Raw genomic sequence first — 15,768 nt, 5'->3', positions numbered from 1 at the left:
GGTGTTGTCTTGCTTATAACTTTTATTGTCTTAATGTGGAAATACCTAAGTGTTGCATGATATATATATATATATATATTGGCGCACATATTATTTTGCACTACGACTTTTTTGTGTGGGGAAAAGGATATCCAAAAGCAAGCTTGGAAGGCATTTTCCTGTCCGTGGGAGCCTTGGTTCATAATGCTTGTTTGGTTTAAAGCCAGAGCGAGGGTGATCAATGGTTCACATTATACTTGTTTATATAAGGATAATATGGTTGTGGCACAAAAATTCGTAATTGTCTAATGTTACATAGAATGATACGTGTGTTACCAAATGGTGAATGATGAACAGGAAATTACGTGTTCATTTCAGGGAATTTATTTCCTTGCATATTTGATGCTCATATTTCCATTTCATATTTGATCAACTATTCCTTTTGTATATACTTGTTGGGTCTTGTGACTCACTTTGTTTACTCTGCATCATTACAGATAAAGGTAAAGCTAAAGAGAGAGCCAAGCCTAGTGGTGTATGAGTTCATGGGATAGGTTGTGTACAGAGTCGTTCCAACCAGAAGATCTCTGGGAGTTGGTTTTGAGGGCTTGCGGAGTAGAGTTTGTTTTGTTATTACACATTTATGTTGCCATTTTTATTTCGGGTAGTTAAGCCCTAACCAGAATTATGTAGTGAGTATTGTGGTATGTATATACCATGTGAGCCTGGTTAAAATAAATGAGATGTGTACAGTTGTTTATTTTTTAGTTGTTCTACATCATTCATTTCATGACTTCCTCACGGATCTCCTATGCTAGCGGGTGCTTCAAGTGGTGGGTCGTGACACCTTGTAACGCTTACAGCATGAGCGATATCAGGCCTAGTACATAACATCACATACATTAGGCTTCCTATTGCCGAAACATAAGCGATCTTACACATGCGATCTCTCTCTTCTTGTGTCTTAGGGCACATATCCCGGGAAAGGCGGATTCCATGTCGAAAGGGCAGCAAACCTCTCTTGGAATCCTCCATGTTGAACATCTTCAACACTCTTTCTATATACTTGGTTTGAAAAAGCCCTATCAATCTCTTGGTTATATCCCTATAGATTCGAATACCAAGAATGTAGGCTGCCTCTCCCAAGTCTTTCATGGAGAACGTACTTGACAACCATGTTTTTATCTTTGACAACAAACTTACATCATTCCCAATGAGTAGGATGTTATCAACATATAGGACCAAAAATGCAATCGCACTCCCACTAACCTTTTTATGCACACAGGGCTCATCAATGTTTTGAATGAAACCAAACGATTTGACTTCATTATCAAAATGGATGTTCTAATTCCTGGAGGCTTGCTTAAGACCATAAATGGATCTCTTAAGTTTGCACACCTTCCCTGCCTAATCTTTGCGTGTGAAGCCTTTTGCCTGTTCCATATAGATGTCCTGATCTATATAGCCATTCAGGAAAGTTGTCTTCACATCCAATTGCCATATCTCATAATTATAATGAGTGGCAATGGCTAGTAGAATCCTGATGGATTTAAGCATGACGACCGGGGATAAAGTTTCCTCATAGTTAACACTTTGCCTTTGACAGTAACCTTTCGCCACAAGTCTTGCTTTATAGATCTCTACCTTTCTATCTAAACCTATCTTCTTCTTGAAGACCCATTTGCATCCAATAGGTACTATACCTTTTGGTGGATCTACAAGAGTCCAGACCTGGTTCGTGTACATGGAATCCATTTCGGATTTCATAGCCTCTAGCCATCTATTTGAGTCGATATCTGATATTACCTCCTGGTAAGTGATAGGATCATCTAAATGATCACTGTCCCTTACAGTGAACAACTCTTGCTCACTTAGGAAACCATATCTCTTGGGTTGCCGAGGTATCCTCTCACTTCTTCTAATGGAAGGTGCAACACTTGGCCCTGACTCCTCGATAGGTACTTGGACGTCTCGTGGCATAGCTTCAGGTTCGGCGAATCCTTCGCCATGTTTTATTTTCCTTTCTTTGCCACTTTGAACAAACTTTTTTTCAAGAAAAATGGCGTTCCTGCTAACAACTGCTTGTTGCAGTTCAGGAATATAGAATTCATATCCTAAGGTATCCTTAGGATAACTTACGAAACTACCCTTCAAAGACCGTGTTTCAAATTTTTCTGAATTAAGCTTTTTCATAAAAGCTGTACATCCCCAAATCTTAACATGTTTAAGACTGGGCTTCCTATCAAACCATATCTTATGTGGTGTTGTAGGAACTAACTTGGAAGGAACTCTATTTAGGATATATATTGCAGTAAGAAGGGCATGATCCCACAGAAACATTGATAAGTTAGAATAACTCAACATGCTTTAGACCATATCTAATAGAATCCGGTTCTTCATTTCTAAAACTCCATTCAGTTGAAGTGTTCCTAGTGGACTATGTTGTGAAATAATACCTGAGACCCTAAGAAAATCTTTAAACTTGTTATTAAGATATTTGCTTCCACGATCCGATCGTAAGGCCTTTATCTTTTTACCAGTTTGATTTTCTACTTTAGCTTTAAAGTCTTTGAATATTTCAAAAGATTCAAATTTATATCTCATGAGATAAACATATCCATATCTAGACATATTATCTGTAAAAGTTGTGAAGTATTGATAATCTCCTCGAGCCATTACATTAATGGACCCACACACATCAGAATGTATGAGCCCCAATAATTCTGTAACCCTAACCCCTTATCCAACGAAGGATGACTTAGTCATTTTGCCAAGAATACAAGATTCACACATTGGATATGGGCAACTTAATGGGCCCAGAAGCCCATCTTTCTCCAACTTAGTGATTTTGTCATCCCCTATATGACCTAATCTATGATGACACATAATTTTGGGATTTGGGTTATCTCGTGGTATCTTATTGTTATTTGACACACACAGATGTTTACTATCATTAACCGTCACACTCAAAATGTAAAGACCATTGACAAAATTACCAGTAACAATCAATTTATTTCTAAAATAAATTTTACAAATATTATTTTTAAAAGAAAATTCATAATTTTCTTTCACCAATACAGAAATAGAAATAATATTCTTAAATGCTCCAAGTACACATAAACAATCATTTAAAACTAAACTATGTCCATGCGATAAAATTAAAGAAACAGTGTCGATAGTCGTGACTGCAACTTTTGCCCCGTTTGTCACTTTTAGCACAATCTCATCATCTGCGAGCCTTCTACTTTACCCCAGATCTTGTATAGAAGCACAAACATGAGTTGTCGCTTCAAAATCTAGAATCCATAAAGCAGAAGAATAAATAATAAAAAAATACTGGTGAACTATCATCATACCTATTAACAAAGGGAGACTGAGAAATGTTTTTTCTCTATGTATATTCACAAATACATGGATTCCTCTCTTGTATTTATAGAGGAAGAGTACAATATGAAAGGAAATAATAGTAAAAAGAAAGAAGAATATTCTTAGCATATTTTCTACAAATAGAATATTTCTACACTCCCCCTCAAGCTGGCTTGAAGATATCTTCCATGGCCAGCTTGCTCACTAATTTTTCAAACTGACTTTTGTGTAACCCCTTTGTAAGAATATCGGCAATTTGATCAATTGTTGGAATGTAGGGCATACAAATTACCCCATTATCAATTTTCTCCTTGATAAAGTATTTATCCACCTCTACATGCTTAGTCCTGTCATGGAGCACTGGGTTATGGGCGATGGAAATTGCAACTTTATTATCACAGTAAACTTTAGCCGGTACGGAAGCAGAGACCCTTAAATCCTCTAATAGTCTCTTTATCCACATGACCTCAGAAATCCCATGGGCAACTGAACGAAATTCAGCTTCAGCACTACTTTTGGCCACCACGTTTTGTTTTTTGCTCCTCCAAGTGACTAGATTACCTCCCACAAATATGCAGTAGCCCGATGTAGATCTCCTATCAGTAACACTGCCTGCCCAATCTGCATCTGTATAAGCCTCTATGTGAAGATGTCCATATTTTTTGAAGAGCAAACCTTTTCCAGGAGTTCCCTTTAGGTACCTTAGAATTCTATAGATAGCTTCAAAATGTTGTGAACCGGGTGAGTGCATATATTGACTTACTACACTTACTGCAAATGCTATATCAGGTCGAGTGTGAGATAGATAGATAGATGAGTCTACCCACAAGCCTTTGATATTTCTCCCTTTCTACCACATCTTTGGCTTCGACAAGTTGTAGCTTCAAATTAGGTTCGATGGGAGTTTCAGCTATCTTACACCCGAGCATTCCTGTTTCATTGAGTTTGAGTAAATCCAGAACATACTTATGTTGATTAACAAAGATTCCTTCCTTAGATCTTGCAAACTCCATTCTAAGGAAATACTTTAGAGGGCCCAAGTCCTTAATCTCGAACTCATGAGCTAGTTTCCTCTTAAGCTCGTCAATCTCTCCCCTGTCATCACCAGTCATTATTATGTCATCCACATAGACAATTAGAATAGTTTTCTTACCGTCATTAGAGTGTTTGAAAAACATTGTGTGATTTGCTTGGCTCTGAGTATAACCATAGCTTTTCATTGCCTTTCCAAACCTTTCAAACCATGCTCTTGGGGACTGTTTCAGACCATACAAGGATTTTTTTAGATTGCATACCCTGTTGGTACCGAGGCTCTTCTCAAATCCAGGTGTGAGGTCCATAAACACTTCTTCCTCCAAGTTGCCATTTAGGAAGGCATTTTTTACGTCGAATTGGTGAAGAGTCCAATCAAAATTCACTGCAAGTGATATGAGGATTCGAATAGAGTTTATCTTTGTCACTGGAGCAAATGTCTCTTGATAGTCGATGCCATATGTCTGGGTGAACCCCTTGGCAACAAGTCTTACCTTGTACCTCTCTATGCTCCTGTTTGCCTTACATTTTACAATGAAGACCCATTTGCAACCTACAGTTGTCTTGCCTTTCAGTAGCTCCACAATTTCCCAAGTGCCATTTTTTTTAAGAGCATTCATCTCCTCATTTACTGTTAACTTCCAATTCGGATCACCTAGGGCATCCTGAATTGTTCTTGGTACATGCAAGTTAGAAATATTTGAAAGAAATGCCTTGTGGCTATTGGACAATTTTTGATATGACAGGTATTTGGCGATAGGATGTTTAGTATAAGATCTTACTCCTTTTCTAGTGGCAATAGGGATATCAAGATCAGACAAATCAACTGCTCAGTTACTGGAAGGATATTCGGATCAATAGCATTTCCCTGAGATTTCCTTCTGATATAAAACTGAAGCTCAAGTTTCGGATTGTTTTGATCCGTTTGTAGTAATTCTCCCCCTGATTCTGATTCCATTATGATGCTTGGCACCTATGAACTAGATGCATCCTGTTCTTTATTATTTTGAGCACTAATTTCCTTGGATCGTTTATCAGAGTGGAGTGGAGTGTCAATCATATCTAACATATTTGGAAGAGATTCAGGAATTTTCAAAAAATTATCTTCTTCTACAGGTTTAGAAATTTGCAAAAATTTATCTTCTTCTATAATATTCTCCCCCTGAAGATAATTTTTGGTAAAATAGGGTTGATTTTCTATGAAAGACACATCCATACTTATGCGAGTTTTTTTTGTCAAAGGATTAAAGCATTTGTACCCTTTTTTTCTTGGAGCATAACCAACAAAAACACATTTTTCAGCCGTTGGATCTAATTTGGATCGAAAAATTTGTGAAATGTGAACAAAACAAGTGCATCCAAAAATTTTTAAAGGTAACTCAAAATACAGCCGGCACATAAGGAAAAAACTTTTTCATGGAATTTAAAGATGTCTCAAAGTTTAAGACTCGAGTGGGCATCCTATTGATTAGATAGCAAGCAATTAATACAGCATCTCTCCAGAGGTATTTTGGGACATTCATAGAAAACATAATAGCCCTAGTTACCTCAAGTAAATGTATTTTTTCGTTCAACTATGCCATTATGTTGGAGAGTTTCACGACATGTTGATTGATGTAAAATACCTTTCTCTTGCAGAAAACCCCCTAAACATGCATTAAAGTATTCTGTTCTATTATCAGATCGAAGAATACTAATTTTTGTTTGAAATTGGGTTTCGATCATGTAAAAGAAATCTTTGAAAACACTTGTTGCGTCGGATTTCTTATTAAGCAAGTAAACCCAACATAGTCTTGATCATCAATAAAAGTTATAAACCATCTTTTACAAGATAAAGTGGTAACTTTTGAGGGTCCCCAAACATCGCTGTGAATCAAATAAAATGGTTTTGAAGGACGGTAAGGTTTGGGAACAAATTTAACACAATGATTTTTAGACAAATGACAGCTTTCACATTGATACATAGAGCAATCCACTCCTTTAAACAATTTTGGAAATAAGTGTCTTAAATAAGGAAAGCTAGGATGGCCTAGCCTAAGATGCCATTGCCTAAGATGCTATTGCATTATTGGATCAGGAACAGAAATTGAACTCTTACCGCTCAATCCATGAGCTTTTTTATTACCGAAGAAATCCTCATTGACGTAGTAAAGTCCGTTTATCTCTCTAGCACTGCCAATTGTCTTCCCCGAGTTCTGGTCCTGAAATAGGCAATAAGAATCAAAGAATGTAATGCGGCAATTAGAATCTTTGGAAAGTTTGCTGACAGACAGAAGATTACAAGTAAGTTTAGGAACGCGAAGTACTTTCAGAGATTTTAATGAGGCATTTGCCAACAATAGAGGAAAAACTGTCATCTGCTATCCTTACTTTTTCACTACCTGAACAAGGATTATATGAATCGAATAGATTGGACAAGTTGGTCATGTGATCAGATGCCCCTGAATCAATGATCCATGGAGTAGATTTTAAGAAACTTGACAAGGCTAAAGGAGTTCTACCTAAATGAGCCAAAAAACAATTAAGTGTACCAGGTAATGAATCGGACTGTAGCAGTTTCATAATTTGATTAAGCTGCTCTTTTCTGAAGGGTCTTGTTTGTGGCTGATCAAATTTAGGTCAAATCTGGGCAAGAAAATAGATCTTGAATTGGTTGGCAGTCTATGACAGGACTGGAGCGGCCCAACGGGTTAAACCAAATCTGGATTAGATCTAAGTTCAAATCTGAGTTGGCTGAACAACCAGCAATGGCAAGCTAAAGATCTTCTGCCGACAGAAGAGAAGAGATGTACCTGATCAGCTAGGACAATACAACTGGCACGGACGTCGTCAACTGGCCGAACAGAACCCAAGGGCGGCGTCGACCTTAGAGCGAGGCAGCGACAGTGGGCGGAAGACCAGATCTAAGGAGGCGGCGCAGCAATGGAAGGCAGCGAAAAAGTGGTGATGATGGCCGGCAAATCTGGCGAAAAAGCGGCCAGCAGTGACTGGATATTGACGCAAAACAGTCGGATCTAATGGAAAAAGGCGGCCGGCGATGGTGCGACTGGAGCGATGGCTGCTGGGTGAACCACGACGGCCAGCGACAGCTACCGTCGGCCCTGTTCGCTGAACTTCTGGTGGCAGGGAAGTCCTCCTATTCGCTGAACTTCTGGTGGGCAGAGCAATGATCGATTCCGATAAAGGAACCCAAAAAGGCCCTTCGTTAAATGAGGGCAGGTTAGCCAGCGATGAAGGCTGGGAGATAGAACAAGCCCTAAGGCCTAGGAACTTAGCTCTGATACCATATTAACAAAGGGAGACTGAGAAATGTTTTTTCTCTATGTATATTCACAAATACATGGATTCCTCTCTTGTATTTATAGAGGAAGAGTACAATATGAAAGGAAATAATAGTAAAAAGAAAGAAGAATATTCTTAGCATATTTTCTACAAATAAAATATTTTTACAATACCAACTGCTTCATTTTTCAAGGAACAGGGGTAATCTTTACAGTTCCTCTTCCAGTACCCATCATTGCCACAATGGAAACACTTTCCTTTGGCGGCAGTTTTTCCCTTCTTCTTGCCAATCACTTTGGTTGTCTAGGTGGCCTTTTTCTTTCCTGTCCCCTTCCTAGTCTTACTAGAAGAGGACATGACCATCACAATGCCTGTCTTCATGTTGCCCTTGGTCGTTCCTAACATGTTCATAAGTTCCGCAAGAGAACACTTAATTTTGTTCATATAGAAGTTTGAAATAAAACTTCCATAAGAATCAGGCAAAGACTGAAGGATCAGATCTATCTAAAGATACTGATTTAGCTCAACATCCAAGTCCTTCAACTTCTCCATCCAAGATATCATTTTGAGAACATAGTCCCCAACTGATCCTTTAGGAGACATCTTTATTCGAAAGAGCGCTTTAGATATCTCATATCTTGCACTACAACTTTGCTCACCATACAACTCTTGTAAGCAAGGAATAATCACATACACATCCAGCATCTTATTATGCTGCCGCTGTAGCTCATTACTCGTAAAAGCTAATGTAACTCCTAGCGACAAGATCATCATCTCGCCACTTAGTGAGTGCGTCTTGCTCCTCCTGAGTGATGTGCTTAGTGGTCGGCTTAGGGATAGGCGCATCCAAAACATATGTGATTTTTTCCAAGTTCATAATCAGTTTTAAATTTAGAAGCCAACCATTAAAGTTTGGTCCAGTTAGCCGATTCGTGTCAAGAATTCTAGCAAGTGGATATAGTGAAGCCATTTGATGTATCCGCAGAAAATAAGTAAATTGTTAGATATCTTATCTTTCTTAACTATCTGATTTTGGTCTTTAAATCAAACAATATCTCCCACTAAGTTTTCCAGATTCCTTACTCCCAATGAAGGAAAATGTGAATTCACGTTGGCATGAATTCCAGTGGATATTTGGATTCTTATTAAACTTATTACTCATCACATAATAGGTTCTTGGAATAATAATTTTAATAAGTGGACAACTCTTACCCAATACATCTCATGTATGGCCCAAATATTTTATTTTGGCTCCTGGTCTAATGTACCTCACATAATAGTTTTTTGGCAATTGAATATAGTTAAATTATACCATGACAAGTTTGCATAGTAGAATATCGATTCCCTCACATAATAGTTTCTTGGGTCACAATATATGTGCATCCCCGTCTCATCAAATGTTAAATAGAAATCAAGACATTTTAACCAATGTGCAACCCCTATGTATCCATACCCAATCAACACACGAATCAAAATGCCCCAATTTCTACCGTGATGAAAACCCCGATTGGATTGTCTTAACTCTTAAGGTCCAACCTATTACAATTTAATTTTACAAATATGGAAGATTTTCGATCTTTAAATATTAGGTCTTACTTTTCACATGCAACGTTTTAACATACATCAACTATGTAAATAAACATTGCATAAAATAGTCAATATGGTCATGGACTCATACATGCATTCTAAGCACGATTCCAGCCATTGGAAACGTGTAGTGCATACGTGGGTGCAATAAAAGAAAACTACTTATAACTATTACAAGTATAACCCTTTTACATAGGATCTTCGTTTCCTCGATTGTTTTGCCTTTGACAACTCTACTCCATATCGTGTCTCCATCGATTAAATCTTTGCTTTTACATTCATTATAAACTACTTTTACAATAAAATAAAACAAAATAAATTTAATTTATTTTACAACCGTCATCCAAAAAAACGGCAAATCTTAGCACGCAGGCCGCCAAATAAAACAATCCATACATCCACACAACACATACATCATCTATGAAGTGTCCTAAGTCCATGACCAATATCGATATGCAACAAGGAATCCACAACATGCTATTAACAATTAAAAAAATATATTATAAATAACTTATATGATTATTGGACATGAGTATAACAATTATACCTTAAGTGTTTTTGAAAACACATTTTTTTAATAAATAAAATTGCCGAAAAATCAAAAAAATGGGGCATGGCAGCTGGCACGTGCATGCAACAACACACCTTGCGTGTGCACGCGCGTGACCAATTGCGCATGTGGGTAAGGCCACACAAGGTGGCCCAAACCCACACGCATGGCTCACGAATGAATTGTCGGCCAACCCAAACGTCCGGCCCAAGGACTCGCGAGCCTAACTCAAGTCATGAGTGCTCACGCCGCACGAAGCGGCCTTTGCACTCACGCCACCGCCCTGCACGGTGGTCTTCCCTCCATCCGGTGGCTGCCCAGCGACCTCCTCACCTTCAATGGCTGCTCGACAGTGCCCTCTTTGGCCGTTATTCGCGATAGCAACCGCCGCACCAAGCAGCGATCCCTTTGCCCAACCCTCCCCACCGTCGATCAACCAACGGTGCCGCCTAGCGATGCCTGCTCATGATCGACGACACCGCTTGGCAACGCGTGATCAAAGCTTTGGCGCCACCCAATCGCCCTCTTCGGCGTCGCCCAACAGCGTTGATTCAGCTTCCAAGCACTGCCAATAGTGTCAAATCTCATCTCCGACACCGCCCAACGATGCCAAATCAGATCTACAACGTTACCAGCACGCTGCCCAGGTTTGGATCTTATTTGACAAACCCTTTTGGTTTTTCAAAACATCAATTTATGTCCAACAATCACATAAAGAAACAATAAATTTGAAAAACAATGGCTCTAATACCATTGTTAAAATAATATGATCAGATCATATGCAGTGGAAACAAAACCTGATTTTACAGGTATCACGTTTTTCAGATCATACAGTTTATAAAACTAAGGCATAAACAAAAGGTACTTGGAAACCAAATCTGATTTCGTTGTCGATAACCAGTCGTACATCTCCCATGTGTGAGATGTTGAGTCGGTCCACCCAAAATCACCTAAACTCTAAGAGACTTCGAGAAGAAAGGACCCAGAATTTTTTGAAAATTCTTTTATTTCTGGATTCAAATGAATGCACTTTTTCTCAATGATGGATTCAGGGCTTAATGGCCTATTTATAGGCAAAAAATCCTAAAACCCTAAATGCAGTCAAACTGGGCTTTATGTGCTAGCAAGAAGCCCAATCCAACTCGATAATTAAATAAATAATCATATTAATTATTTAATTATCCTTATTTATCCAATAAATAAATTGCACTATAATTAGTAATAATTTGTCCTCTCTCTCTTTAAAATGATTTCTTATTGGGTGGGACTTTTTGGGTTCACAATTAAATTGGCAACGAGAATTAATCAATTATTAACTTCCGTAAATCATGAGTGACATCTAGCAATATGTCATGATTACCCAATTTAAGATGAAGCAGGTAATGCGAACCTTACACTACGATGCCATGCAATACGATCCCTCTATCATCCTATATCCCAACAAAATACAAGATCATAGTCAGCAGGTCAAATCTCTTAATCTCGCTATATGATCAAATCCAAAATCAATCTTGACTAATATAACACAACCTTTATGGAACACACATTCCATCATCATATTACCTCGATCAAGGATTTATCGTCAAGTGATTACTGGATCGCATAGGATATCCTCCTCGTATATCTCGAGGTGATAGATTCTATATCTGGTGAACACATACCCCATGTGTCATTGAACTAAGCACATAGATACATATGGTCGTCCCTGATTATAAAAATCATATAATATCGCTGATATCCTAATCCACCAACACACGAATATACATGTTATTTCAGGTCTAAGAACTAGTTGCAAATTCGTAATTAATATTGAATCGTTGACCCGTGAAATAAAACCCATGTGATTCAATATTAGCAATCCCGTTCAGTGAACTCGTTCCCTTAACAAGCACCCACTCATCACCCTTCTATATCTCATATAGAATGTGCCAACCTTTGCGAGTTGCTAATATCCAAGTTAGGAATTCTATGGCCAAGAACTCATTTATAGCATAACGTATTGTGGATAAACCGTTACGACTATTCTTAACATTTAAGAATGGTATCCACTCCTTATTATACTAAAGGACATTTATATGTTCAATTCAAACTATATTACAATTTAAATTAAACATAAAACTTGTCATTAAACTGAATTTAAAGAATTACAAGATCAAGTCCCTTTGTGTCACTAGAACTGGTCTTAAGAGCTTATATCTAACACTATTTGGATTAAGGCTTACAATTGTTGTTGTTATAGCTAAAGATTGATATGGCATAGAATGTTGAGCAATAAAGCACCAGCATGTGCAAAACACGCACATAGCAGAGATGAGAATGTTATGGATATAGTGTCATATAAGAAAAAATCATAAATGAGGTTATTTATAATAGGGTTGGAGTGGTTCCTATAGAAGATAAGATGCATAACATATGATTAAACTAGTTTGGTTATTTGAGAAGAAGACTAACATAGGCTCCTGTGAGGACAATGGATTGAATGGAAGGCTAGGAAAAACTTGGTGGAAGACTCTTTGGAATGATACAAATTATAAAAGCCTTACATAAGATAAAACCATAAAGAGAAATAATTGGTGAGCTAGAATTGAAGAATAATAGACAATTGATCTGCATTTTGTTTTTACCATAGTTGTTGTACCATTTTTTACCTATTTCATGTCTTTGTTATAAAAGAAACAATGTGTAATATTTCTGGCAACGTTTGTAACTTCGCAACAGATGCTAGGTACTTACTTCCACTAAAATAAATAAGCATTCCATTATTTTAATGCCCCCCTTGTCAACCTACCAATTAGTTAAACATCGAAAAAATTACAAATCAAATAAAGGATGAATTATAAATTGCAAAGCCCAGGTCTAAGATAAAAAATATCTAACTATCAACAACAAACACAGACATTGAATCCACGTTATACGTGTAACACATGAGCATTCTTAAAAGCCATGAAAATTTATTGAATAGTATACCATTAAAATGAACTATTTCTTAAGCATTTTATCAGCGATGCAATGACAACAAACCCAAAGCCCAAAACTTTTGAGGGCTACATATGATAATCAATTTAATGAACTTACAGTCATGTTTGAAACTAGTTTTCCAGTCAGTATCAATCCAAAGAATCAAAAGAAAGACTAGATCACTAATAGAACCAAATTAACAACACACATTCAAACATTACAAATTTAGCACACTCAATATGAGAAAATATATATCAGCAAAAAAGCATGGAAAAATTAATCATATAAAATAGATTTGAGATAAACCAGTCTTCTTAAGAAATGCAGTAGGTAAATGGTGGGTGTCTGCCACCAAATGATGTGGGAAGTGTGGTCGTTTGTTCTAAAAGATATAGCAGAACTTAAGTAACAATTTAGCACAAAAAGAATTTTATCCAGGGACCGAACAGAAAGGCAAGAGGATGCACGTAAAGCAAAAAATCTCACAGTGAACAATAACTTTATCAGGAAGCTTCTTCACAAACTGCTCAGCAGCATATCTCCAATCTGCAGCACTGAACATAATAGAGCCAAATGAATAACAACCTTTCACACAATTAATTGACAGGCATCATAACCAAATGATAGAAATGGTCCACAACATTAAGACAGATTTCATGTTTGATCAGAGGAAGAACAGGGATATCAGAACTAGAATCAAGCACAGAAAACATAATAGTGTTAATAAGATGTAGTTATACAATAGGACACTCCATTTCATCACATTTATTAAAAGTGCAAACATTTCTATTATACAGTAAAATATTAAACATTTCCAGTTTTGAGTACTTCAAATTGCAACTTAATTCAACTAGACTTCTTTTCCCATCAACTTGTGTAAGCTAAACCTTTTTTAAACCTATTCGGGATTGGGACGGACTTCTTTCTTTAATAAGATGCTCAAACCACTGTATATTATGTTTGTTATTATTATGCCAATTCAGTTAAATAAATCAATTTTAGAAAAATAATGAAACATTAATTACCTTTTCAGCTTGCCCGTGTACTTTAAAAGAATGATTCTTCACAGATTTCATAAAAACACAAAAATAATTGATGAATACATATGTAGTTTTCTTGGAAAATACATAACTCATTGTCATAAATATTTTGCAGGTTTAATTAACATATGAAATACATAAGCTTAGAGTTACATAAGTGTTTAATATAATAATTAATGTTTTCCTTTAGACCATAAATATAATGCGGTTACATATATAAACTATCGTCCAAAGTTCAGTGAGCTAAAAGCTAATAATTTCTTCACAAGAATCAACCCGAAAAATTTAAGAAATGCACATTCCAAACAACTAAAAATCCAAATATATCAAAACCATTTACCTCCCACCAATCCCATTAACCATGACGACGAGATGCTCTGGCCCCACCTTCGCCTCCGTTGAGGCGGCATCAAAAACTTCTTCACCGCCACTCACAGACTCGATCTCCAACTTCAACCCTTTCTTCCCTTTCTTCCTGTGATCCACAAAGCACCCTTTGCTCAACTTCCTAATTACTTCCATCACCTCAATCTTCCGACCCAACGAGAACGGCTTACTCTGTTCGGCGCCCTGTTCCGGCCCAAACCCTAGACAGAAACCGGCCACTCCGCCACACAACGGGCGGTTCGAGGTGGGTTTGGGGAGCAAAACAGTGGGTCGAAACGGGAATTTCGCGGCGGCAATCATAGAGGGCGGATCAAGTCAAAGACAACAAGCATGGAGAGGGAAACAGGGGATGTAAGAGAGTATGGAAAGAACAATTTGGAATTGGCCTTTTTTTTTTTTTTTAAGACTACTGCGTAAAGGAACGAACTTGCAGGTTTTTTTAGGAGCAGAACATTTTTTATTAATAGTCGGAGAGCAGAGGAAGATGAACAGCGAAAATTTTACTTGTGAAAAAGAGCATTTTTGCCAGTGTGGTGGTTTGTTTATCTGACAAATGGATGCCAACTGGCAAGCAAGCCCCCCCACCCCCTCAATCATATGGGCATTTAGGTCTCATCAAAATCCTCCTTTTTGGCTTCAAGCCAATGCAAGTGTCTCTTTAGGGTTATAGTGCAGAGTCGGTGAAACTTGAAAATCGAGTAACGGATTTTAAAAAATATTAATAGGTTGAATTGAACTAAATCGCTTTTCAATGATGAGTTGAACTAAATTAGTTTATCGTTTTGCTTCTAACTAAACCGATTCATTGATTGATTCTTAATTTTTTTATCAAATGGAATAGCTCGAGTCACTTAGATTAACATTGTTAAAAAGATATTGAAATATTGTCAGTTATTTTTATGTTAATTTTTTTTATATTTTTACTTATAAACTTAAAAGACATTCACTATCAGTCTTCAAGTACTTTTATAATTATACTTATTAGTAATGTGCCTTAATACTAAATTTAGATAACGTCTAAGATATATCATTAATTCATGTGATATATCTTTATATATTATATAATCAATAAAAAATAAGTTTATTATAATTCATTAAACTCTTTATATGAATGAATTCCTAAGGTTGCGTTCTCTTTACTGTTTTTAAATCATTTTTAGTTTTCAATTTTCTAAAATAATGAAAACGCGTTCTCTTTACTGTTTTTAAAAATACATTTTTGAAAACAAAAAAAAAAATTGTAAAGAAAACTCAAAACAACAAAAAATTGTTTTGAGTATTTTCATCCAAAACAAATTCTAAACTCAAAACACATTTATTTATTCATATTTTATTATTGTAATAGAAAAATATTATAAAATTCATTAACTTTAAAATGTATATATATTTTTAATAATATATTAACATTAAATATTTATAATTTACTTAATAATCAAAATTATTGAATAAATACATTATTAAAAAATATTTTCAAAATTTCAAAGAGAACGCGTTTTTTAATTTTCTATTTTGAAAAATAATTTTTCAAAATGACAAAAAGAACATGTTTTCAATTTTCTAAAAATAGACTACCAAAACAGAAAAATG

General features: G+C 36.4%; 1 protein-coding gene across 6 annotated transcripts in view; it reads right to left on the bottom strand.

The window, feature by feature from the left end:
• LOC127806907 (uncharacterized) overlaps positions 1-14,742 on the bottom strand; it is a 52,787-nt gene extending 38,045 nt beyond the window's left edge. The window contains exons 1-3 of one of the 6 annotated variants that reach the window (XM_052344485.1): positions 14,135-14,203; positions 13,241-13,308; positions 6,476-6,578 (exon numbers count right to left, since the gene is read on the bottom strand). Coding sequence is in view for 2 of the 6 variants with exons in the window: in XM_052344482.1 (XP_052200442.1) it covers positions 13,241-13,308; positions 14,135-14,481 (415 nt within the window). In the remaining 4 variants the exon portion in view is untranslated. Of the gene's footprint in view, positions 1-6,475; positions 6,579-13,240; positions 13,309-14,134 lie in introns of all 6 variants that reach the window. The other 5 variants (XR_008024534.1, XR_008024533.1, XM_052344482.1 and 2 more) reach the window with 5 other exon arrangements.
• Between the last annotated feature and the right edge of the window lie 1,026 nt (positions 14,743-15,768).

This window comes from Diospyros lotus, chromosome 7 (genome assembly GCF_014633365.1).
Source record: "Diospyros lotus cultivar Yz01 chromosome 7, ASM1463336v1, whole genome shotgun sequence".
Taxonomy (NCBI): Eukaryota; Viridiplantae; Streptophyta; class Magnoliopsida; order Ericales; family Ebenaceae; genus Diospyros; species Diospyros lotus.
This window is presented reverse-complemented; position numbering and strand designations above follow the sequence as displayed.